The 24963-nt window shown below is 47.0% G+C and overlaps 1 protein-coding gene across 4 annotated transcripts in view; it reads left to right on the forward strand.

Annotated features, from left to right (window-relative positions):
* The window catches only part of Pde10a (phosphodiesterase 10A), a 437658-nt gene that overhangs the window by 177757 nt on the left and 234938 nt on the right, over positions 1-24963 (forward strand). The window contains exon 2 of one of the 4 annotated variants that reach the window (XM_052750814.1): positions 23370-23504. The exons of 1 other annotated variant lie outside the window; for it this stretch is intronic. In XM_052750814.1, coding sequence (XP_052606774.1) covers positions 23370-23504 — 135 coding nt within the window. Of the gene's footprint in view, positions 1-23369; positions 23505-24963 lie in introns of those variants that run through there. 2 more of the 4 variants (XM_052750815.1, XM_052750823.1) reach the window with 2 other exon arrangements.

The following is a 24963-nucleotide window of genomic DNA, read 5'->3' on the forward strand; positions in this document are numbered from 1 at the left end:
GTTTCACAAAGTTTTATAGTATTACAGAACACAGACAGTCATAAATCAAGGCAGTCATAAATCCATTGGTGGGGACATCAGAGAGGTGGTTATAGCAAGATGTGGGGAGCTTCTCTATAGTCTCAAGATGCTGTTGATGACCCTCTTAGTTTTTGGGTGGGTGGGGGGGGTAGTAGTCTACTGATGGATCTCAAAGGCTTTTAATCCATTAGTCACAGGATGTTAGTTCAGACACAGAGGTAGGCAAGGAATGGCTGTTCCAAGGGCTAGTGCTAGCCCAAGATAAGGTAACTGGCCTCTGGGCCTGTGACATTCCAACCTCCTCGCGGTACTACAGATCTGTCAGTCAATCCACATCTGCAGACGCAGCTTCTTTCTAGGAGTTCTTGTTCACAATGTTATTTCTGAGATATGTAATAAATCAATTACTTTATATAGTTTTCAGTCATTTTTCCCCACTGCGATGTGGAAACCATCGTAGAAAACTTCTGTTTCAAATAGATTATCCTAGAGCCTTAGTTTTACCCTGAAGACATGCTGGGGAGATTCTAATATATTATCTGAAGTCCTGGTTACCTTTCAGGTAAGTGCTCCTTGTTGTAAACACATACGTGGACAGACACAGGCAGTGTAGCCTGCTCTGTGTGTCTGTGTCATTTAAGGAACCTTATTCTGATGAAAGAGAGAGTCCACAGGACCCATCTTTAATGTATAAAATGTGAAGAATGTGACTTATATCTGTGTGGAGATTAAATGAGCTGGGCCATCATCTGAATCCTGACTTTTCACTTAATTAGCTCTGTGATTGACGCTAATTTAGTAAATGAGATGTTCCGATGTTAATTGTTCATTGTGCTGAGTCTCGGGGGAAGGGGAGAAAGCTAGCAGAGTGTGCAGCATGTGCAGCTCCTGCTGTGTGCACGGGCACTCGGGGCCAGTCTCTAGACTGAGGGACGGAGGCTCGGACAGCCAGCCAAGTGATAACTCAGGTTGCTCCAGGAGCCGTTGCTCCAAGAGCCTTCGCTCAGGGACCGGCAGACTGAGAACGCAAGCTGCTGTGACTGACAGGTCAGCAGGGGCAAGCACAGGACATACTTCCGGCAAGTGCAACTTCTGAAGAAGTGATGTCCAGATAAAGCATGCGCCGCAGTTATTCACACTGCACGGATGTTAATTTCTTGATCTTTGTAAGTGTTCCCTGGTTACGCAAGAGGTTAGAAGTGCGAGGAGGTGTGAGGGCACACGATGTTGCTACACTCGGGCTTTGTTGCTCCTCTGCAGCTCTAAAATTACTTCAGAATGAAAGGGTTTTAAACAGTGACATCAGGGGACATAATGAAATAACTCCACTGCAACAAGGCATTCTCTCTGCTGTCCATGATAATTGCTGACACCTAATATGCATACAACACATACGTATTCAATGATGAGATGGAGGTGGCAGACTTGAATGGACCAGCCAAGATAGGAAGCAGTGTGCTAGATGCTAGGGGCCGCCTTTTCCTAGAAAACCAGCCACCAGGCTCTGAAATAATTTGCTACCAACACTTGATTCCCCTTCAAAAAGATTACAGGACCTCAGAAGAGGCATTAATTAAATTCAAACTGGACATGTGTGGGACTCCGAGTCAAGTATCTCATTTTTATTCTTGGCTTTTGTGGGAAGACTGGAGCTGAGTCTCACGATACTGTCATGTTTAGAAAACAAGCTTATGTTTCAGTAATGGGAGCCTTTATTGGTTACCTGGATGAGAACGATGAGTAGGAATGGAGGTAGACAGGGATGCAGACAGGGATGCAGACAGGGATGCAGACAGGGATGCAGACAGGGATGTAGACAGGGATACAGACAGGGATGCAGACACAGGGATGCAGACACAGGGATGCAGACAGGGATGCAGACAGGGATGCAGACAGGGATGCAGACAGGGATGCAGGGTCCTCACCTAAGAACGACTGCTCCCCTGGTGACAAGTGTCTGTTGGAGTCCTCACTGGAAGGCACGTACTTCGTTTCAGTTTTTCATCAGCTTGTTTGAAGAAACATTGACAGGCAGAACTTAAGGGTATGCTCGTATTGTCTGAGAGACTTCCTCCACTGCGGAGGTGGGAGAGCCTAGCTAAGTGTGGGAAACCCTCCGCTCATCTTGGAGCAAATTAAGTGTGGACCGTGTAGCTGCTGTGACTAGCACCTGGGCTGCAAGGGAGTCAGTTTAAATCCTTAGCGTTGGCAAGTCAACCCTCGAGGGCAGACAGATTGGAAGACATCAGGATTCCTTCACTCATGGGCGAATTGGCCAACTTTGTGCTTTCTGTTTCTTTCCATGTCTGTGGTTCTTTTAACTAGAAGAGATACTACGGTCTAACCTGATAGTCAAGTAAGTTAGGGCAGAACTTACATTCTCTCCCACACCTATGTCACAAAGAATGAATTCATTCTCTATGTACTTAACAAAGCAGATGTGTAGGTCCGTGTCCACACAAGCACATATGCACAGGTATGTCCCAAACATGAATAATTAGCTATGAACTCCCCCCCCAAACACCTAACATTCCTTAAGAGATAGCAATATTAATCAACTTATAAAAATTTGGGGACTGGTAAGATGGATCAGTGAGTAAAGGTGCCCGCTACTGAACCTGACTTCCCGAGTTCGATCCCCAGGTCTCACTTGATGGAAAGAGAGAAATGATACCTGAAGGTTGTTTACAGCTCTTCACACATGTGCTGTAGCACATACATGCACATGCACACAGCCCCCTCAAACACACACTAAATAAAAACAGTGTGATAAAACAGTTTTGGAGTTTTGTATTCTCTGTTTGTTTTTTGAGACAGGATTTCTCTGTGTAGCCCTGGCTGTCCTGGATCTAGCTCTGTAGACCAGGCTGGCCTCGAACTCAGAGATCCATCTGCCTCTGCCTCCTGAGTGCTGGGATTAAAGGTATGTGCCAAACAAGAAATTTTATATAATTATTAGGAAGGCTAGTACATATTTAGTAAATCCAATCACAACCTCATCTAGAACCAAGTTTTTGACCAACTCCGACTATAGGCATCTTTTAAAATTCAAATTTTTAATTAAAAATTTTTATGCTTTCTTGGCTCAAACTTACTTACCACTTGTGAACACATTGCTCGACTTTTGCTTCTTTGTCTGCCCAGATGGGTTGAGTAGACACATTTATCCATCTGCTATAAAGGTGAGAATGAGCACATGAACCATGCTAACCTTGCAGGGACCAGGACTTCAGGGGGCTGCCTTTACATGCTGGTCCGACACTTCCCAGTCAGCATATAGGTTAGACATATAGGTTAGTGTAACTTAGGTTTTGTGACTTAATTTTCTGAGCCAGGGGTTTATCTTTTCTAAGAATGAACTAAATGTTTCCTGTGGGGCAGGTGTGAGGACGAGATAGTGCAGACTACCTACACGGCCCAAGAATGGTCACATCTAGGATGACTGACGTGACTTGAACCAAGACAACATGGCTTCTTTGGAATCCCTTGTTCTTTCATACCTAGATGCCAACATTGATCGTAATTCACATTCTATCCAAATATACAAATAACACATCAGAGAAACTGAAATGCCATCTCCAGGGAGAACCATCTTTCTTGCCATTTGTGGTTGTATGAATGTACAGTCACATGTTGCTGATTTTTTTCAAAAGGTAAATCAGTGTGTCCATTTACGAATAAATCTTCCTGTATGTCTTTAATCAATTTCCACCCTTCTTCTCTCTCTGTGAGAAATCACCACCTGGGGCTGGAGAGTTGGTTGTGGTTATGAGCTGGCTGCTCTTGCAGAGGACTTGGTTCTAATCCCCAGCACCCACTTGGCAGCTCACAACTGTCTGTAACTCCAGTCCTAGGGGATGAATCCAATGTCCTCTTCTGACCTCTGCAGGCACCAGGCATGCACATGGTGCACATACATATATTCAGGCAAAACATACTCACACATAAAAGAATTAATGCATCTTTAAAAGAAATCACCCAATTTAGCAGTTTTCATTCAACACATAATTTTAAACATTTTTAATTTTTAAGATTATAATATAATTGCAATATTTCTTCCTTCCATTTCCTCCTTCTAAACCCTCCCATATAACCCTCTCTACTCTCCTTCAAACTCATAGCCTCTTTTTTGTTATTGCAGGAATATATGTAAATACATATATATTCCTGAATACAACCTGTTCAGTCCACATAGTGTTTCTTGTATGTGTACTTCCAGGGCTGACCATTTGGCACTGGACAACCAATTGGAGTGCTCTTCCCTGGGGAGGACCACCTCTCCTGCTCCCCGCTTTCCTCAGTTGCCTACAGTTCTTTGAGTAGGGTTGAGGCCTCGTGGGCTTTTCCTCATCTGCTTTGGCAACCTCTATTGGCATCATCCTTGTTCAGCTCCTATTTGTACGTATCTGTAGAGAGTAGAGAAGCCCTGAGTGAGTAAAGTCCTGAGTGAATGTGCTTTGTTGACATGGGCACAGCCATGTTGAGGACTCCAGTCCTCAAACCATAAGAAATTGACAGAGCCATTACCCATAAGGCCAGGCTCAGGATGAGCGACAAAACCTTCCCCAGGAGTCCCAGTGTGTATGAATAAGTGACCGTGTGTGCAAAGACTAGCAGGTACAGCCTCCTCTCATGGATGGTTACAGCCTGAGACTGTTCCCTATAGAGACCTTGTAGAGACTAGCTAGCCCTCCCCCTGTGCTGTCCCTAATTACAGCCTGAGGTTCCAGGTTGATGAGGCAGCAGACACCACCCAACTCAGCTGTGTGTCTGTACTTCCTTTATCATCCCCTGGCTGCCCCTAGTCAGGGTGCCAAGACTCAAGCTGTGGGGGTCACAGTACATGTCCCTGTGCGATATGTGATACGGTTACACATTCTTTTAAATACCACTAAGTGGCATCTTAAGAAAATTGTCAAATAGAATTGTTGGGTAGTAGGACCCTCTCATATTCACATGGTTTACAGACCAAATCAGTCTTAAAAATAATTGTATTAACTTAATTTCCACCAACCGTTTCTTCTCACCTTGCGAGTCTTTGTGAACATTTGAATTTGTCAGATTTTACCCACCCAATAAATATAAAATAGCACCTCTTTTTGTTTTAGCCAACCAGTGGTAATCATAAATATAGCATCTCTGATAATAACAAGGCTGGATAATTTTAAAATTAATTTTTCCAGGAAGTTCTTTCCAGGCACGTATGCATGGCGTTTTGATACGTCCACATGATATAATTACCAGTCAAGCTAACAGCATTCATTGTTTTTCTTGTTACTGAGATCTAGGAGGTAAGATGCAGTGTGGTTTCAGAGAGATCAGCCCACCACAGCCGGGAGGGTGGGGAGAGAAAGGATGCTGGTGCTTGGCCACACTCCCCAGCCCTCTGTTTCTGTCTACTGCGTGTGCGTAGATGGTCACTGTCGCCATGAGAGGACAAGTCCTGGAGGCTCCCCTTGGTGACTTGCTGGTGGTACTTCTTGGCGGGTCTTCAGGCCTGTTCTTATTCTGCTGTGTTATTTTACCAACTGCATCTAGGTGTGGTTGCCATGTGACTGAGGGCTGCTCTTCCACCATCATGGAGGCCTCGGAAACTCTCTCAGGGTGATTTTCCTCTATCCGTTGGACTTCATTCTTACTCCTGAGTAGTGGATTAAAGCAAAATGCTCTTTTAACACTGTTTTTTTAACCTCAGAAATGTGAAGGTATCATTCAAATGTTTTCAAGTCTATGAAAAAAAATGTTTTTATGTCCAAATTTCATTCCTCTATATGCCTAGTGTTTTTTTTTTTTTTTTTTTTTTTTTTTTTTTTTTTTTTTTTTTTTTTTTTGTGTGTGTGTGTGTGTGTGTGTGTGTGTGTGTGTGTGGTCATTCTAAACCTTTGCCTTTGTCATTTTTTACTTAGGAACTCCACTAACGAGGAATCCATGATGGCTAATTTTGTGTGCCATCTTGACTGGGTCACTGGGTGTCCGGGTAGTCATTCAGATATTGCTCTGGATGTTTCTGTGATGATGGTTTGGAAATGGATTAACATTTAAGTAGGGGGATCCCTTTATGCTTTGGGAAGCCTTTTCCTGTCTGTCAGAACAGAAACAAAAACTGTTCCTTCAAGCCAGAGTGCTTTCCTGTCTGGCAGCCTCAGAGGTGGGCAACAGATCCCAAGTTGTAGATTCAAAGTTGGTTAGATGTCCAGATTCTTACTATCCTCTCTAATTACATAAATTAATTCCTTGCAATACATCTCTTTATATGTCTGTATATCTGTCCATTTGTTCATCTCATCTCTTATTGTCTGTTTCTCTGGAGGCCCTGACCAGTACGTAATCCAAGAGAGGACACTTACCCTGATTGCACGCCTCATAATTCTGACATTCTTTCATGTTTTGACAACCTTGAAACGTCTCTCTCATTGTGCCTTTGAATCCACCATTGCCAGAGTCTCTGTTTCCTCCTCTGGGTGTTCTCTCTAGATATTCTCCCTCTCTGTGTCATGTATTTTATCGCATGCTTCTTTCACATTTTATCTCCTTCTCTAGGTTGTGTTCTGGAAAACCCTCCATTCTGCCTCCCAGTTTCCTAATTCTCTCTTGAATTTCCTCTTAGGTGCTGGATTTTAAAAATTCAGTAACAGTATTTTTGTTTTATTTCTAGAGGCTGATGTTTGATTCTTCATCAAGCCTGCCTTTTTTTTAATGTTTTGTCTTTTGGTTATGATTTTGAATGACGTTTGTCTAAGGAGTTCAGATATCCTCATAGGGTTTTGTTTCAGCTGGCTTCTGGAATTTGGGGCAGGCTAATCTTATTTACTCTGTGCACAAACTGAAGCATGCTCTCCCCTCCAGATTGGCTTTGTCGGTGTTTCCTCTGACGTCTCTTTGTGGGAGAAGGAGTGTGTGCCCACCCTTGCAATGTCCGTCCAAATGAACCTGCTTATTCCTCTCAGGCAGCCTCCGGGATATCCCTCCTTAGGATTTTTAACTTCCCAGTATATAGTTCCAGCGCCAGACAGATACAGAGAAGCTTAGATTCCAAACCCTTGCTGGGTTACGGGAACTGTGCATTTATTGCCCAAGACAGTGCTTCCCCTCGAGGAACCAGGAGAGAGTCCTGTCTTTGTCATTCTCCCTGTTCGGATGGTGGATCCTTCCAGTTTGCATTTCCACATGCCTGTGGCCCTTTCAGAGTTCTGGCTTTATGTGGACAACTTGGTTTCATCTCCCTATCTCCGCACAGACGCAGAGCCTCCAGCCATATCCATGAGTAGATGTTAGGTTTGCCTGGGCACATTTGTGATGTGTTCTGGTCCTACATAACCCAACCATAACTGCTGGTGCTGATGGTGACTGCCTGCCACAGCTGTTCTTTGGGGACCCAACTGTCCCCTTAGGGCATTCCTATACAGTAATTTTTCATCTCTGGCACTCACCTGGTTACACTGAAGCTTGGTGCAGGAAGAAGAGGTTGTGGGATGCGGTAAGTAATGAGAAAGTGGCATTATATCTTTGAGACAGGAGAACAGTTTAATTTTCTCCTGTCAAACATCTAGGTGTTTTAATAATCCCAGCCTTTTAAAGCCTCAGACTTTTAAGTTTCCTTACATCTCTGACATGATTTCTCTTTGCAATTCCACCCACTCTGTGTGAGAATAATAAGGTGTCGATGCTCTATTCTTCTCCTGTGCTTTTTTATCCTGAGAACTCTAAGCGCTTTATAGACACTGCCCTTTATCCTCACAATACCTCTGCATACTGGGGTAGATTGTTGGCTAGTAGGAGTCTGCATTATGGACAGAGAAGATCAGTCAGCTGAGATACAATGAGTCTGAACCCAAAAGGCTAGACCATGTTACAAAAAAAAAAAAGTCACGTTCAGTGAAGGAAAAAGAAGGGGCTTTGCTCTCTCTCCCAGCACAAAAATCTGTTCCTGGTTCAAAATAGCGTATAGTGGAAGCAAAGTACTCTCCCAGATAGTCCACCAGGAAGAGAACTTACGTGGCAGGTTCTTTCTTGTGTATGCACCCTATCTCAGGTCCCAGTGGAGGTGGCTTTCGGGACTATCTGGAGAGTGGTCACAGAACTCCCTTGGATCCTCTCAGCACAAAGGATGCTTATGTCTCAGGATTCCCCCATTACTGATTAAGGTAGGTGGGAATGTAGTCATGCACCACTTCTGGACCAACACAGGTTCTATGATGGACAACTGGCATGCCAGTGAGCAGTCACTGGGTACCAGGGCCCAAGAGCCAGGCAGCTGTCCAGCTCTTGTGATGAGGCATTGTCTGTTGCAGGATCGAGGCAGGAGAAGCCAGCTGCACACAGTAGATACAGAGACCCATCAACAGGAATGAAGCCCATGCCAAGGAAGTTCTTCTAAGTGAGCCAGGGCTGTTGGGCAGGTGGAGATTCTGCAACTACTTTTTCTCCAGGGGAAACTTAAATTTTAGGCTGAACCTCACCAGGCAGAGCAGTGTCTGCTTGTCCAACCCCATCCAATTTGCCTCTTCTGGAAACCTGCAGAGGCTCAAGATGAGAACACCAGCAAGTGTGTGCTCTGCACACTGTTCCTGTCAGAGCTGAGCTGGCCCTGAATGGAGGGGGGTTGTCAGGCTAGGGCTACAGCTCAGTGGTGACTCTGCTTAGCATCAACAAGGTCCTGGGAACCATCCCCAGGAGAAACAAGGGGACCAGAAGTCATTAGACAGTATCATCAGCTGGGCTTGGCATAGGGCCAGTACTTCTTGGCTAGGTTTGTGTCATGGGTTAGCTGGATCAGACCATGTACTGTTACAGTGCTTAGACTCTTGGGGTCGGGGAAGGGCATGTCCACATGACACTGGTGGTCTTCAAAGTGGGCTCTGCTTGTCTTTAGAGCTGGACACCAGCCTCAAGGCCTGCCTGACCTCCAAGGGTACGTCAGCTTACACTTTAAGGGAGTCTGCAAGGGAATGGGAGATTGCTGGTTATCTATCATGTGAGGTCAGACTAAACCACAGAAATCCCTTAGTGTAAAGTAGGACAAGGGATGGGAAGCTATTGTCAGGACCCAAGGTGAGGTCATTGGCTTCCAATGAGCAAGCTAGCTTCCCCCAAGCCTCCTGATAGTTGAAACAAGAAAGCAAAGGTAACCAGTTGGTTCATTCCCAGTGGAGGTCACTTGCTTTGTGCTCCAGGCCACAGCAGGGATTGTGGTGTGGTAATTACTTTTAAAAAAAAGAAACTCAAGCCGGGCGGTGGTGGCACACGCCTTTAATCCCAGCACTCGGGAGGCAGAGCCAGGAGGATCTCTGTGAGTTCGAGGCCAGCCTGGACTACCAAGTGAGTTCCAGGAAAGGCGCAAAGCTACACAGAGAAACCCTGTCTCGAAAAAAAAAAAAAAAGAAACTCTAGTATTCCCTAACAGAGACAAATCATAAAAATTAATTTTATGTTTCACAGAGAAGGATGGGGGTGTCATTAGTGATAATTTCTTCTCAGATGCAGAGGCTGCTCCACACAGCCCCTTCTTACCTTGGTTCTCCACAGCAGTTAGAGACAGGAAATGTTGAGACTTCTGCTAGCACCATGTGAACAGAGAAACAGTGGTCACTCCCATGGTGTTCCGCCCATGCTCAGTGTCCTGACGACTTGTAATCTACATCCTCCAAGTGGCCTTGGGCCAGCAGCTCACCTACAGCCCCTCAGTGAAAGCAGTAGAAAAGGGCTCAGACTTGAAGCCCCCGGCTCAGGAGGCAGAATACTAACTGTTCCTCAGTGTCCTCTGGACCAGGAAAACGCGGATGGAGCTTAGAGAAAGAGCTCCAAGGCACACTCAAGTTGGGATCCCAGTGGGGATCCGAGTGCTGCCTCGCCTCTTCATAGACCATAAGCTATGGCCTCATTGCTGGATTACGTTGTTCACGAGGAGAGCTCCTTCGCGACCCAATCGCTTCTCAGACGAGCTGTCAACTGGGTACCAAGCCTCCAGCACAAGGCTCCTCTGAGGGACACCATCCTGAAACCATCTCTTTCTTCAGTTCTCACACAGCTGTCCACTCCCCATGGAGGCTGCGCCAGGCCTGCCCCTTCCTGACCCGCCCCTTCCTGACCCGCCTCTGTCACCTCAGCGGCTCGCCATGCACTCGCCTCGCACCCTGGCTTGTGGATGTCTCTCATGTTTGCCTTTCATACCCTCTGCTCTGTCACCGGAGTGATGAGGGTGGTAGGTGAGCCACTCTGGGGCGTGGCAGTGGCCTGTGGCCTGTGGCCTGTGGCCTGTGGCCTGCTGCTACGGTATTGCCGTCTCTTTCAGTTGCGTTTGTGGATTTGTGCTGTAGATGGAGATGACACGGAAAATGTTCTAGGATCAAATGACATGATATACATATATATATATTTAATATATTGACATTTATTAATATAATATCAGTGCTATCATTTATTATAATATAATATGTCATCAATGTATTATTTATTATGAATATATAATCATATATATTAATGTGGGGAACTGGGAGTGAGGTACGATGTCAGAGGAAATACTACTTTTGGACTGACCTATAGAGAGTAGGACTGTTTCCATAAGAACAGCAGGTGCCAAGGTGGCTCTTCATTCCCTGGGGCTCCTGATTCCCCACCTGATTTTGAAACACAGTGCTGAGTTTGAGGCGTTTGTCTGTTCCATCAACACCTTTCAGCTGAGCGGCAGCTTCTGGTGACCATTTTCAGGAAGGGCACGCAGCTGTGTGGCTATGACCTGCGTGGACATCTTTCAGTTGCATTTGAAAGACAGCTCGGCTGTGCAGACTTGTTATTTCAATCTGATATAAATGATTCCGTTATCTCCGGCTGCGTCATGACATCCGGGAGCCTGCAGTCAGTCTGATCCTGTCCTTTAAAATAACTGGGTCATTGTCTTTTCCTCCTTGTAGCCTGCAGTTACTGTGGTTATTCGATAGCAAAGATATTCAAAGACTTTCCATGTTCTGTCATTTACCATACTAGGCTTCACCAAGGAGATGGCTTAAAAGTATTCAAGTAAAAAGATTTTATGATGGGCTAGGGAGATGGCTCGGGGGTGAAGAGCACTTGTTGCTCTTACGGAGGTTCAGTCCCCAGCACCTACATGATGGCTTACAATTATCTGTAACTCCGGGTCCAGGATATAGGGTGCTGTCTTCTGACCTCTGTGGGCACCACACATGCACACGGTGCACATACATACCTGCAGGCAAACAACCATACACATAAAATTAAATAATATGTCTTTAGACAATGAAAAAGTCTTATGACCATGATTTCTACCAACACCATGCTGAACCCAAGCTTCAGACTCGTGGTCACCCACCCAGTGATCTAATTGTTTGAGTTTAGGGATGTTGCCTCCCTGTGGTCAGAGAGGGTAGAGCATGTTTATCACGTCATTAATGTCTTGTATCTTGGGGGAATAGTTTTTTAAAATTGATTACTCTCTCTGAGAAGGTTCTTCAAGTAATTAACATGTGCATATTTGTTTTTTTTAATCTATGTAAGATAGAGGGTAAAATTGGGCAAAAAAAATCTCTGCTATGTTGGGGAGATTTTTCATCTGCAGAAGTCAATATTCAATCTTACTGAAAAAAAAAAATAACCAACTCAGTTTCACCAGAAATATTTAATGATGAGTCCCCCAGTTTACCCTTGAATTGCTTTCATTTCAAATGACAATTCTTCTTGTCACTGCATGCTGATAACTTACACAATATAAACTCTGAATAAAGCAGAGTCTCAAAATTGAAGCATTCAAGGGGCTGCCTCTACCCTAGAACTGCCCTGTGGTTTAAATTTTATATGGGGAGGTCTTCCCCAAGGTCGAGGGTGCCTGCTCTGTTTCCTGCACTACGGCTATCCCACATCTCACTTATCTGGCCTATTTACAGATGACTTAAATTGCATATTTGACCAAAATGTCGCCATCCAGCACCTCACTTTTTGGACAGTCCCACAGTCATGGTGCCAGAGCCTCCTCAAGAGGCACCTTTTGCATCATGATAACAGGCAGGTTGGAACCCAAGAGTCTTTCTGCTTAAACGGTCCCACTTCTCAAAATGGGAATGTTTTGGTAAGCATCTCCTGGGGGCCGTAAGGCCAGTCCTTGAGTTGGGCTAGTGTGGGGCGTCAGGGGCACCCGTGACGGACGGACTGTAGGACGGACTGTAGGTGGAGGATCAGGGGTGAGCTCATGCATTGAGCTCAGGAAGGTTCATCTGGAGCAGAGCCACAGACAGGAGCCCGCCTCTCGCCTGGAGGAGTTCCTGCCTGGCTTCCAGACGCCCTGCAGGGGGACACCTTTTACTTCAAGAAGGAGAACATCTTAAGAAACACATCCAACTCTGACGGTCGCTCCCGTCACTACACAGCTAGTGTGAGGGTGTAGGTGTGAGTGTTGGTAGGGGGCACTTTCTTAGACTGTGAGACACTTTGCCCCAGTCTTCCACTAAAATTAAAAGGCCTGGTGGTCTCTGTAGCAAAGAGAAGATGTTAAACTCTCTTCTCTCTCTCCTTCCCCTCTTCACCTCAACCCCACAAGCTTACAGAACAGCTTTGAAGGTTGTTCTCTATTTCGGATGAAAAGCAGCAAGCCTTAATAGAAGTGCTGGCTTTTCCTTGGACACACGGGTTGTTCAAGTCTCATGTCGTAGATAAACATACTGGGGTTTCTCTTGCCATGAACCGTGTGATTGGACACGATGACATATGATTCCTTCGTGCTCTGAAGTCACTCCCATGTCCTGGGCAGGCCCCTCTGATCTTGAGGTCTTGCTGGACCACAGTGGTGTCAGCCTTAGGGACTGACCCCTGAGCCGCCCACTCCCTGAGCCCCCTCTGGGGTTCTGTGCCATTTGGGTTCAGCTTGCTTTTAGTGGTCCCTTCTTGGACCCTGGGTATTTCTCAGGGATAGGCAAGGGGAAGAGCTAGCACCTGGCTGTGTCACTTTCTGAACCCCTGGTGTTCCAGAAGGTCACCAGTCTGTGGGGAATTCTTGTCCACACTATGCAGTAGGTGTCATTTGAATTGTCTGACCTCTTCAAACTCTGCTGCAACGTCCGAGTGAGAATCGGGAGGAAAAGGAGATGCCTCCCATCTCTACTCACATGGTTCTAAAGAGGAAACCTGGCTTCCTCAAAACGTCTCCTCCACAGGGCTGCTGTCTGAAGACAGCTCCCTGGCCAGGGTGGTGGCTGCTGTGTGGTCAACATGGCTGAGAATATGCCATGCAGGGGGCAAAGAGATCGCACCTGAGGATCTGGTGCTGGGAGGACAAACCATGTCCACCATGCTCCTTCTTCCTAGGATAGGACCATGGGATGTGTGTTCTTCAGTCTGGTTGACGTGCCCAGCCACCCTGCAGGTGACTGCTGCTGTGCCTGGAGCCCATGTGGGTTTCTCCAGTGTGGTCCTGAGTATACAAATACCCTCTCCCCGAGGGAAGCCGGAGCTGATTGGCAGACAATCCCCTGTAAAATAGTGGTGCACGTCTCCTGCAGCGAGAGAGTCACCGTGACTGTCCTCTGGGGAGCCTGGACAGCCCTGAGTGAATGTGTATGGGTATGACCGTGTCCGGGATCAATGCCTCAGATCCTGGGTCAGGCTCAAAGGGATGGCAAAGCCTGCCTCTGGTCCAAGTGCAAATTGTGGTGTCATTTACAGCCTGAGCCTGCTCACCTACAGGGACCTCCGACTGAGGCTAGCTTACCCTTCTCTCTGTGCTGTACCTAACAGGCATGCTGAAGCACCAGGTTGTTCTGTAGTGTGCAGCTCCACCAGAGTGCACACTGCCCACCCGATCCAGCTCTTCTGTACATGTGTCTGAGTGTCTGTCATTCCCTCACCACCCCTGTCAGGTCAATGCTCGAAGCTGTGCGGGTCACAGCCACGTCCTATATCATCCTGATCCCTTCAGTGCAGGGAGGGCCAGTCTGCGTGGAGGCTGTTCCTTACTGTTGTGCCAACTCTGACCATAGGTAACCTTCCTGCCCTTGCAGAAAACACAGCAAGGGTGGCAGGCCAACCATCAGCAGGTGAGATTTCATTTTTTTGCTGATGTGACTTGAAATGCCGTCAAACGAACAATGGCTACTTCATTTCCTTGTGTGTAAGACCCACTCTGTGGTTATTGACACAAACCCTGGAAGATCTCCCTATGTGTTACTCGGCTCTCTGTTAGTGTAAGGAATTTGTTGGGTAATCAAGCTAGAGAAAGAAAAGGATATTTTGGGCTTGTTTCCATCCGGGTAAAGCGGCAATTAACGAGGCAATTCCACGTAGTTTATCTGATAGTCAAAAGGGGTTTATTTTGGGGCAACTTACAATCAGCAAAGGGATCGGTTACAGGACCCAGGAGAGGTGAGGCGCAGTCCAACTCGGTTCTCTGGAGAACTCAGACTTGGTCTGCAGTCCAGCATCCAGGATCACGAGGAACCAAGAGAGCGAGCATCTCCGGTCTTAAGAGGTTCCCGTCTCGGCCATGCCCCGGGCCGGGCCAGGTACCTAGCAGTTAGGTGCTTCAGGGGTGAAGCACAGACAACTACCCCTACATCCGGGGTCAGTTGGCCTCACTGCTTTGGGCCTGTGGAAATGTCCTGATGGAAGCTCACGTTTATGCAAAGCTCTCATGGTGTGACCAGGAGACCAAAGAGAGGGGAAGGAGGAGGTGCTGAGGCCCAAATGTGCCCTCAAGAACACACCCTCCAAAGACCTGGAGACCTCTATCAGGCTCCTTCTCACTAGCGCCATTGGCTGAGGATCAAGCTCTTAACACACAGGACCCTTTGGTGTACATTAAGATCCAAGGTACAGCACCCTGTGACTCTCGAGAGTCATTTTTTCCCCCAGAAAAAAAAATATTTTTTAAAAGTTTTTTCAGTGTAATTTCCCCCCGAATTTGTGTTGCTTGATTTTGGTAAAAATGTTTCTTGGTTTATTTATTCTCTGGCTGCAGAGAGTGGAGAACTTCTGGAATCCCTCTACTCGGCCTCCTGTTTTCCTCTAAGAGTGGGGACTTGTAGCTAGAGTTTTTTTGTCTGGCCCATAGTTAGGTCAAATCTCTCTTACCTGTCAGTTTCACAGTCATTTAGACACGACCAAGTAAACATAGACTTACATTGTTTACAAACTGTATGGCCGTGGCAGGCTTCTTGCTAACTGTTTTTACAGTTTAAATTAATCTATTTTTATTAATCTATATCTTGTCACGTGGCTCGTGGCTTACCAGCATCTTTACATGTTATTTGTCATCGTGGCGACTGGCAGTGTCTCTCTGACTCAGCCTTCAACTTCCCAGCTTTATTCTCCTCCTTGTCCCACCTATACTTCCTGCCTAGCCAATGGCCAATTTGCCATACAGAACATCCCACAGCAGGGACTTGTAGGGAAGGAGTGCTGTGGAGACCCTGCTGGGTTTGCTCTTCCCAGACCCTGCAACTCCACCCTATGCAGCCCCGATACAGCCCTGTGCCTTTTCTTTACACAGTAGTGCTCCAGAATTCACAGCTATTGATGCTGAGCTAAGCAGCAGAAACTTAATCTCCCAGACCACACTCGCTGAGCGCCGCATGCAAGCGTCTCAGACCACACTCTCTGAGAACTGCATGCAAGCCTCCCAGACCACACTCGCTGAGCGCCGCATGCAAGCGTCTCAGACCACACTCTCTGAGCACTGCATGCAAGCCTCCCAGACCACACTCTCTGAGAACCGCATGCAAGCCTCCCAGATCACACTCTCTGAGTGCTGCATGCAAGCCTCCCAGACCACACTCTCTGAGCGCTGCATGCAAGCCTCCCAGACCACACTCTCTGAGCGCTGCATGCAAGCCTCCCAGACCACACACTCTGAGCGCTGCATGCAAGCCTCCCAGACCACACTCTCTGAGCGCTGCATGCAAGCCTCTCAGACCACACACTCTGAGCGCTGCATGCAAGCCTCCCAGACCACACTCTCTGAGCGCTGCATGCAAGCCTCTCAGACCACACACTCTGAGCGCTGCATGCAAGCCTCCCAGACCACACTCTCTGAGCGCTGCATGCAAGTCTCTCAGACCACACACTCTGAGCGCTGCATGCAAGCCTCCCAGACCACACTCTCTGAGAACCGCATGCAAGCCTCTGTGGGACTGGGCGACTGGACTCTATTCTGGTGGGTTATGAAGACCTTGAAGCCAGAACACTAAGGCTGGTTCCTCCCCCGATGCTTTTGCATAGCACGAAGCTAGAGACGTCAAGTTAAAAACAACATGGTGGCCCACGGTAGAGAACATGAATTAAAGAGAATCAACAGAGTGTGGCGATTAGAGATGGGGGCAGCATTATGGAGGGTGACGGTGGATAGAAATGGTGACCTTTCTGATATGTGCATAGGGAATAAAGCTTTAGGAAGATTGAGAGTCAAGGAGCAGTATGAACTTCTACCTCCTGGCTCCTCTCCGCTGCATACTCGAGGCTTGTGAGTCCCTAGAGTGTGCACTGTGGGGAAATGGCTTCCCCCTCCTGTCCTCATCTTGCCTGCCTCTGCAGAGGCCCCTGCTTCTGTCTCTGTAGGAAAGACGGTGCTGGAAGCTGACCTCAGCCATCTCTAGGCTTGCCAGGGTTTAATGCTTGACTCTGCACTGGGATTTTCAGTTTAGTTTTTCTTCTTCCTAATTATTGGCAGTGCACATAAACTTCATAACCTGTTACTATTTCCCAGACCGTGAAGAAACTTAAACAGGCGCCTATTGCTTACTCTTCTATACACAACTTGGTGGGCGTGGTAAAAGAAACAAATGCTACATTTAAACATTCAGAAGCCCGTGACTACAGGAGCATCAAAAGGGAATTTTTCTGATGTGGGTCAGAGTATGGTGAACAACCACTGTGATTTCTAGGTTCTTGTGTCCTGGAATAAAAAACTACGTAGCCATGTGGATAGAGGCAGGAGCAGAGAGAGTTTATGAAGAAGGGCCATTGCTGGGGGAGGACTCAGCAGTTAAAACACTTAACAACCCAAGTTCTGTCCCAGGTACCCACATCAAAAGGTGGCTGTGGTTGGTGGTGAGCATCTGTAATTGCTGCACTCCTGTGGGGAGTGTGCCTGAAACTCTCGGGCAGCTAACCTGGAGTGTGCCGCACAGTGATGGATACAAGAGAGACCCTGCCTCAAAAGCAAGGTGGAAGGAGAATCGGTTCTGAAAAGCTGTCCTTTGACTTTCTCTCTCTCTCTCTCTCTCTCTCTCTCTCTCTCTCTCTCTCTCTCTCTCTCTCACACACACACACACACACACACACACACACACACACGCACACACGCACACACGCACACACGCACACACACACACGATACATGTCCGCAAGCTCCCCCATGCTATCTTATTAATCAATTTGAAAATACACTTCCAAAAGAGGGAGCAGGACAGAGCTGGGAGGAAGGTTAGAAAACAGCCGCGTGGGAACGTCTGCCACAGCTGCAGACTTCAGTATTTGGGTATCATGGGCTGTCTTGTGCTGTGCTCTGTCTGTTACAGACACCCTTGGAGTGGTGACCAGCCTTTTCCCTGTCAATGGGCTTTTTATATACTAACTCACAGCCTATGGAAAAAGCCCCTCAGACCCTGCTCTTCACTCTATCCTGCCTCACTTCTAGTCTACAGTTAGTAAAACAGACTTGCAAGGCTGACTTTAGCCGGCCCCTTTCCTGAGACTTGCTTTGGACCCCTTGGCCTGTCCTAAGGATGACAGTGGTGGCCATGTGATTTCGCCTTGCCTCTGCAGAGCTCAGCCAGTCTGCTCACTGTACTCTCTCAAATGGGGCAATGTTCTTTTTCTTAGTATGGCTCAAAGGTTTCATCATCTGATGTTAGGCTAAGTGACTTCTGATGTTTTGGAACTCCAGCTGTGACTCTCCAAGTTTAGACAAACACTCCGATCATGTGTAATAGGTGTTTGGGGGAGAGGCTGAAATGGGCCAATGGCAGAACCCATCTGGGAGCGCAGTAAAAACAACTGATACACAGTAGCCTGCTCACATGAAGCCCTGGTATCCTAACTTTGATGGGTAATGCACTGCACACTTTAAGTCCACAATGTGTGCCGACCATCCTAGAGTAGTTCGGGTGGCTTTTGCCGTGCTCTGCTCTGTGAAATACTTTCTCTGTTTTCTTTCTTTCAGTATCTCATGGAAGCAGGTTTTACTATTTGGATAAAATCCACAGACTTACACGCAGGGAGAAATAAAGGACTAATTGAACCTTTCCTTTATCCCTTGCTTGCTCCCGTGTCTTCAAAATGGGCTTAAAATAGTCAGGTAACCGGTTGGCCACACCACACATCCGAGGCAGAATGCATGCCTGCAGTATTCCCGCGCTGCCTGCCTCCTCCGCTGGGGAAGGCTGGTGCTATTCATCTCTCTGCTGTTCCTAGAGCACAGACTGTAAGAGTGGAAGCAACCACAACCGGGCTCTATTTTGAGCCATGTGAGTTTCGGAATTCAGAGCTCCTGGAGGCGACAGACACAGTGGGAATCCCTGCAGTTACTTCCCCCTCTGTACGAGCCAGCCCTAGCCAGGCCCTTCCCTGGGCATGAGCTTGGGAGACTTCAAGAGGCGCGGACAGTCGCTGCTTTAGAGCGGGTGTGCCGCAGTATAGGGGTTCTGCACGCACTCCGGGAGGAGGGCTCTCCTAGTCTGTGCACCCCCAGAAGGAGATGTGCCCCTCACTGGGGTCAGCAAGAGCAAGCTTTAGAGTTTGGATGTCACTCTAGGTTTCGCAGCTCTGCTTTCCCCTCCTCCTCTGTCCTCCAAGGCCCCTGTGGCCACTTGAAGTAAGTAGCTGTGTGGCTGGGTGTCAGGAGAACAGAGACCAGAGAAACAGACCTCTCCCCAAAGCCCGGGATGCTCTGTGTCACATTTTTACTGTTTTTTTTTTTTTAATGGGATGGAAAGTTTATTATTCAAACAAAACAGTTCAGATGAAGTTTCTGGGTCCAAAATACATAAAAGATTTATGAAATCAACAGACCTTTCGGTTATTTTACCTTTGATGTTTTGTCTGATGCTTCCTTGTGCTTGTTGAGGATAACGTGTGCCAAAGCACATAGATGTCTTTTTAAAATTTTATTCATGGACATTTTATGTGTGAGTGCTCTGCATATGTACATGCCAGAAGAGGGTATCATATCTCATTACAGATGGCTGTGAGCCACCATGGGGTTGCTGGGAATCAAACTCAGGTCCTCTGGAAAAGCAGCCAGTGCTCTTAACCGCTGAGCCATCTCTCCAAGCCCTTCACAGGTGTCTTTTTTGGTTGTCTCCACTTTATTGAGTTTTGTGACAGGCTGGAGAGATGACATCAATTAAGAGCACTTGGTACTTTTGTAGGACTGAGGTTCGGTTCCCATCACCCATATAGTAGCTCACAGTCATCTGTAACTCCAGTTTCAGGGGACCCAACACCCTGTTCTGGTCTCCACAGCCACTGCACATATATGATACAAACATACATTCAAGCAAAACACTTACACACATAAAATAAAAATAAATAAATCTTTCACAACAGCCAAAGATGGAAGCACCATAGTGTCCCCCTCCTCTACACGGCCGAATCAACAAACACATCATGGTCTATACAGAAAATGGACTATTACTCTCCCTTGAAAAGGAAAATGCTGACTGGATACAACAGCAATGAGTCTTGAAAAGAGTATGAAAGAGAATGACTCAATCACTCTGAAGACAAATGCAAAAAAAAAAAAAAAAAAAAAAAGAATAGTGTTTTAAATATTTTGGCCCAGAGCTATTTCATTCCATTCAGACATCTCAAACAACACCGGAAACCCCCTTCCCTTTCATCTTGAAGGCATCTGCTCCCATCTCCTTTGCCGAAGTGCCAAGGACAAATAAGACTTCCAGTCCATGCTCCTGTGGGCTGAACACAATACCATCCCGTCATGAGTCTGTCTTCAGACCAGCTCATCTCCTAAGGATTTCATTCACCGTATCTGCCTCACTGCTGGGTGTCGGGAAGGACTCCCATTCTTAGTGAACAGTTCAGTTCAGAGGACTTTAGCCTTTGTTGGGTTCATTCTCTGCAGCCTTGGCTAGAACCCGGACTCGAACCCAACCACTGCACTAGGCTGCATAGGTCCATACTAGAGCTTGCTCTGAGGCTCTGAGCCTGCTGGAGGTCTTTCTTTTAGGACACATTTGCTCTTGATTATTGTCAGGAGGGGGACTCAGAGGCTTCCAGGGACTTGAATGGTGAACTTGAACTCCTATCAAGTTCTTGTGGAGGCAAGAAAGAGACATGATGATCTGGCAGACAGAATTGGGGCAGGGAGTGACCTAAAGCGCTCTCTGGTGTACCTCCACCTGGAGGAGACTCTGTCAGCAGGTTAGGGCCAGGCCTCACTCTTTACAGCAGTGCCCAGGAAGAAAGTTCCTGCTGCTGTAGAGTGAGTGACCCCTTGCACACTGAGAGGGACTCAGAGTATGCACAAATTTTTTGTATGTGTGTATGTGTGTGGATGCATGTGGGTAAGTGTGTGTGCTCCTCTGTGTGTACACATATGCGTCCATGTGTGCACACCTCTCTTCCTCTCTCCTCACTCCTTCCCTTCATTAGCTCAGAGTTATTTGTCTACAGGTTCCTTCTCTTCTGGAGGATTACCGTCTTTTCACAGACCTTGCAATCCTTTTAGGGGGAAAATGTCTAAACCTGGCATCAGCTCAAATGTAGCTGATATTTATTTGGCACACATACAACTCCCCTTGGCTGGAGTCTGAGCACCTGGGGTGTGTAGTGAGTGGATGAGTTCTTTTCATTTTACTATTAAAGATTTTAAAATCCTTATTTTCATCTGTACAAAAACGTGATGGCATGTTGCAACTACATCTATACCCATCAATCTGTAAGCCTTGTGAGCTATTGCGTGTAAATGAGGGCATAGTCCTGTGGGCATCTCCCATCACACTTGACCACCAAAGGGCTCCTTGTTCCATTTGTCCCTTCTGGGCTGTTTACCTCTAGTCACAGTCCAACAGAGTGCCCATGGTGTCGTTTGCACCAGGCCCACTATGCCACCCCAAATACTAGTCCCATGGGCCTGGGCTCTTGCCAAGGGCACCCCATCCTGCTGTCTGTCCCAGAGCTCTGGTTTGCACAGTATCTGCTCACGTAAACCAAGGAGAAAAGTCCGCCCCTTATCCATTCCACTCACAGGCTGTGATCAGGGGAATGGGTTCACACCCTAAAATGTCTGAGCTCCAGAGCCTCAGCCTCTGTGTTCACATACAATTTCTTTTTTTAGTGTCCCTGGCTTGGGACTGAGTCATAAGAAGCTGCCATGTATATACAGAATAGCCATTGCCACCTCCAGCCTTGGGGACTGCGTCTGATTGGTCACAGGGAAACTCCTGTACCATTAATGGATGAATCAATGGGTATTCCTTTTGCAATTGAGCTCCTGTTTCTTCCTCTCTGATGATAGACCAGCATAGTCCCAAGACACAGTCTATGTCATTATCCTGAGGAGACTCCTCCCTGTACCTGATGGCAGTGTTGGGTCCTCAGTGTGATCTCCTGGCTCCCCTGAGCACCTTGAATTATGCTACATGACTCAAGCACTTAGCAGCCTTGGTTCACTTTTGTGGTCCAATTTTTCATGGCTGATTTTTAACCTTTACCCACTCCTCTTATTTTAGAACAAAAGCTTGGCTTTGGTCTTTTAGGTCCAGACATCTGTAAGATGCTCAGGACTTTGAAAGAAGTACACAGACCAGACACACAGGCTGGAGGTGCAAGAATGGTGGACACGTGGTTTGTGCTCTTTTCCACAGAGGGAAGATGGGAAATTCAGGCACCCCATTCTGTAGATTCCAGGCAGATTGGGGTGGCATGAAACAGGAAATCAGAACTCTCCGACCCAAAGACTAGTTTCAAGGTTGAGGTATGTGTGTATTGTGGTTGGTCCAATGATGTGGAGTCATCAGTGCTGGATTAGAGAGGAAGCTACTGTACTCCAGCGCTGGTCTGTGTAGGTACTACAAACTCCAATCAAGACATCATGTCCATGACTGTCATGGGTACACTGTACATTCAAGTTTATCCAAGTACTGTCTCCAGGATGGGCAGTTGAAATGCCAACTCTATTTCAAAAACTCTTACCATATCTTTTGATATTATGGAACACACTTCAATCACAGATATGATCCATCGGTGATTTCCCTGTGCCAATACAATTCACTCTTTAGACAGGACAGAGAGAGTACGTCTAACTAGTAGCCATGTGGCTTTTCAGTTTTCTCCTTTTGTTCCGTATTAAGAGGTTCTAGAGGTCCATAACCCCCATTTTGTCATCCCCAGGCACTCCACCCAGGGCCAGTCCTACCCAATGGGGGATTAGATCCAATTTTCTTCAAGCTGTTGGGTTTTCTCTAGTCATCTCCTGTGCCATCAGCCATTTCTGTCACACATCCCTTTGCTGTTGCCTTCCATCTATGCCTTTTCCCAAAAACAGAGACAGATCTGCTAGCCTGCTACACCATGGTTCTCAGATTAGCAGGCCCCTTCATGGGAGTAGACTCCCATGGCAAACCCTAGGGGCTCCTCTGTACTGTCTGGGTTAGACATGGTGGGCACAGGTAGAGGACAAGGTTTTGATGTTTCTTTCAAATGTTAAACATTTCTAAAGTTCAGTGTGGGCTGGGCAGACTAGGCTGCTAAAGACCCATGACCTTGAACTGTGTGTCTCACTGCAGTGCTGAAGCATCTCGTGGTTAATTATAGACATATGACACCCAGTATCACCAAATCACCATCATGTATTGGAGATCCGCTAGTCTGCTGAGGGCATGGCCCATGCCTGGGCTGTCTTTCATAGGTCAGCTCAGCACAGCATGACACAAGCTCCCACTTTCCACCCCTCTCCCCTTCATCTCGTCAACCCAATTGACTGAGAGACACAGCCCACCCCATCCCCACTGTGAGCTGCATCCCAGAGGAGGATAGAGCAACTGAATTACAGCTTCCCAGGAAAAATGTCCCCAGTGAAGTACCCTTCAGAGACTTTCTGAAGGAATCGAGCTAGATAGTTTCCCCCAAGGGTCTTTCTGGTCTTCAAAGATATGAGCCAATGGTTTCAGGCTGGGTTAGAGTTAGTGTGTGCACTCACATTCTACGGATATGTGTTTGGGTTCACCTTGAATCCCACCACGTGTAATGGTGTCGAAGGGGCTCCACGTGGAAGGTGCTGGGAGTCCTCATCACACTACTAACTACACCCTATGAGACAGGAGGTCCTACTTGAGGCAGGATGTGTTTAAGCCATACTTGATGTGAATGCCTCGCCTTGTTCTTCCCAGCAGGCTGCCTCCCGTTCACGTTTAAAGGTGGGAGCAAAGGCCCTGCTCTGCTGGCCCTGCGAAACCGCACAGACGCTCAGGGGCAGATGAGCAATGACTCCACAGAAGGTGCCGTGGACTCCTGCAATGCAACAGGTATGAACGAACCCGTGACGACACCAACCTCCTTGGGACCACACTGCCGTCCCTTCCCTGGGTTCTCTGTCATGATGAGCTGAGACCTCATGAGCCAAGTGCCCAGGAGCGTTTCCCACAGCTTAGAGGGGCGTTGCTGCAGTGTGATGTTAGAAAGGGACTGGAAACAGAGGAGTGGTCTCACCCAGATTTCTGAAGCCTTTGAATGTCTTCTTATATTCTGAAGTTGGAACAGGCACCTTCTTGACAAATGCAACCATTGAATTAGTAATTTAGCCTGATTGTGGGGGTCATTCTTACTCACCAACAAAAATAAGTAGTGTGAAGATAATGTCCACAATTTACATCTGACGGCTTTATTGCTAAACCAAGTATTGGCAAAAGTGCTCTTAATTTAATCTCTTCATAAAACTGTAGATTATCAGAACCTTAAATAAGTTCCCCAAATGCAGAATGGATATCACTTTCTATTCTAGGGTAGAGAACAAGGGACCCTCTTTTGTGTGGCTTTTGTATATGAGGGATGTAAACTTAAGCGTACTCACTCCATGATTGAACAAAGACATGATCCCACCCAAATCTAGCTGGGTGAACCAATAAATACATTATTGAAGTTACTTAACAGAAGCAGGAGAGACTCCAGGACAGCTACATCCATGAAAATCCCACTCCAGCACAGGCCTCTGACTCAAAAAATTGGCTTCCCTTGAGCTCCCTGCCCAACTGGCAGGCAGCTCAACCAGAGGGTCTTCTCTCTCCAACGGCTTACTGCTTTGAGGAAGTATAGCATGTGAGTCTTTTAAATGTCCAAGCTTCCTTTGTGAGGAGGGAATGCTTCAACTATTAATATTAAATATTATCCACTATACAGCACCAACTTCAAAGGTATGTGTGTGATTAGGAACCACCGATGCCCTCAGCTCTCTTTTTGCATGACTATGAAAACCATGTCTTTTGAACATGGCCACAAAGGTCTCTGTTTAGTCAAGTGTACTCCACTGGCTCCTTCTCTTGTAAATACTGTTTTAGTACCTTCTCTATATGGAGTGTTCCTAACGGGGCAGGAGACAATCCTAGCCTCCAGCATTGCCTGCCACCTGGAGCATGTAACACCAAGGGGAGTACAGGGGCTGTACTTCAGAGACTGAGCAGTGTCCTGAAGGAAGACAAGTTCATAAGAGGTCCAGTGGCCAGTGCAGGAGAGCTGCAGGCAGGGATGGTCCCAGATCTCTGGCTGAGTGAGTGGAGCCTGAGCATAAGGTGGCCAAGCCTCACAAGGTGAGCAAACATGGAGTGGAAACCATAGGGCCATGGGTGTGGAGAGGAGCAAGACCCTGCAGTCCTCAGAGGACATGGGAGTTGTGGAAACATGCAAATGAGATGCCAGTGCATGCCGTATTGCAGTGGGTTGCTGTGGACTAAACAGCAGGAGAGTAAGATGCACAAACACCCAAGAAGG

Source organism: Peromyscus californicus, unplaced genomic scaffold (genome assembly GCF_007827085.1).
Source record: "Peromyscus californicus insignis strain IS unplaced genomic scaffold, ASM782708v3 Scaffold_22__1_contigs__length_63687245, whole genome shotgun sequence".
In the NCBI taxonomy this organism is placed as follows: Eukaryota; Metazoa; Chordata; class Mammalia; order Rodentia; family Cricetidae; genus Peromyscus; species Peromyscus californicus.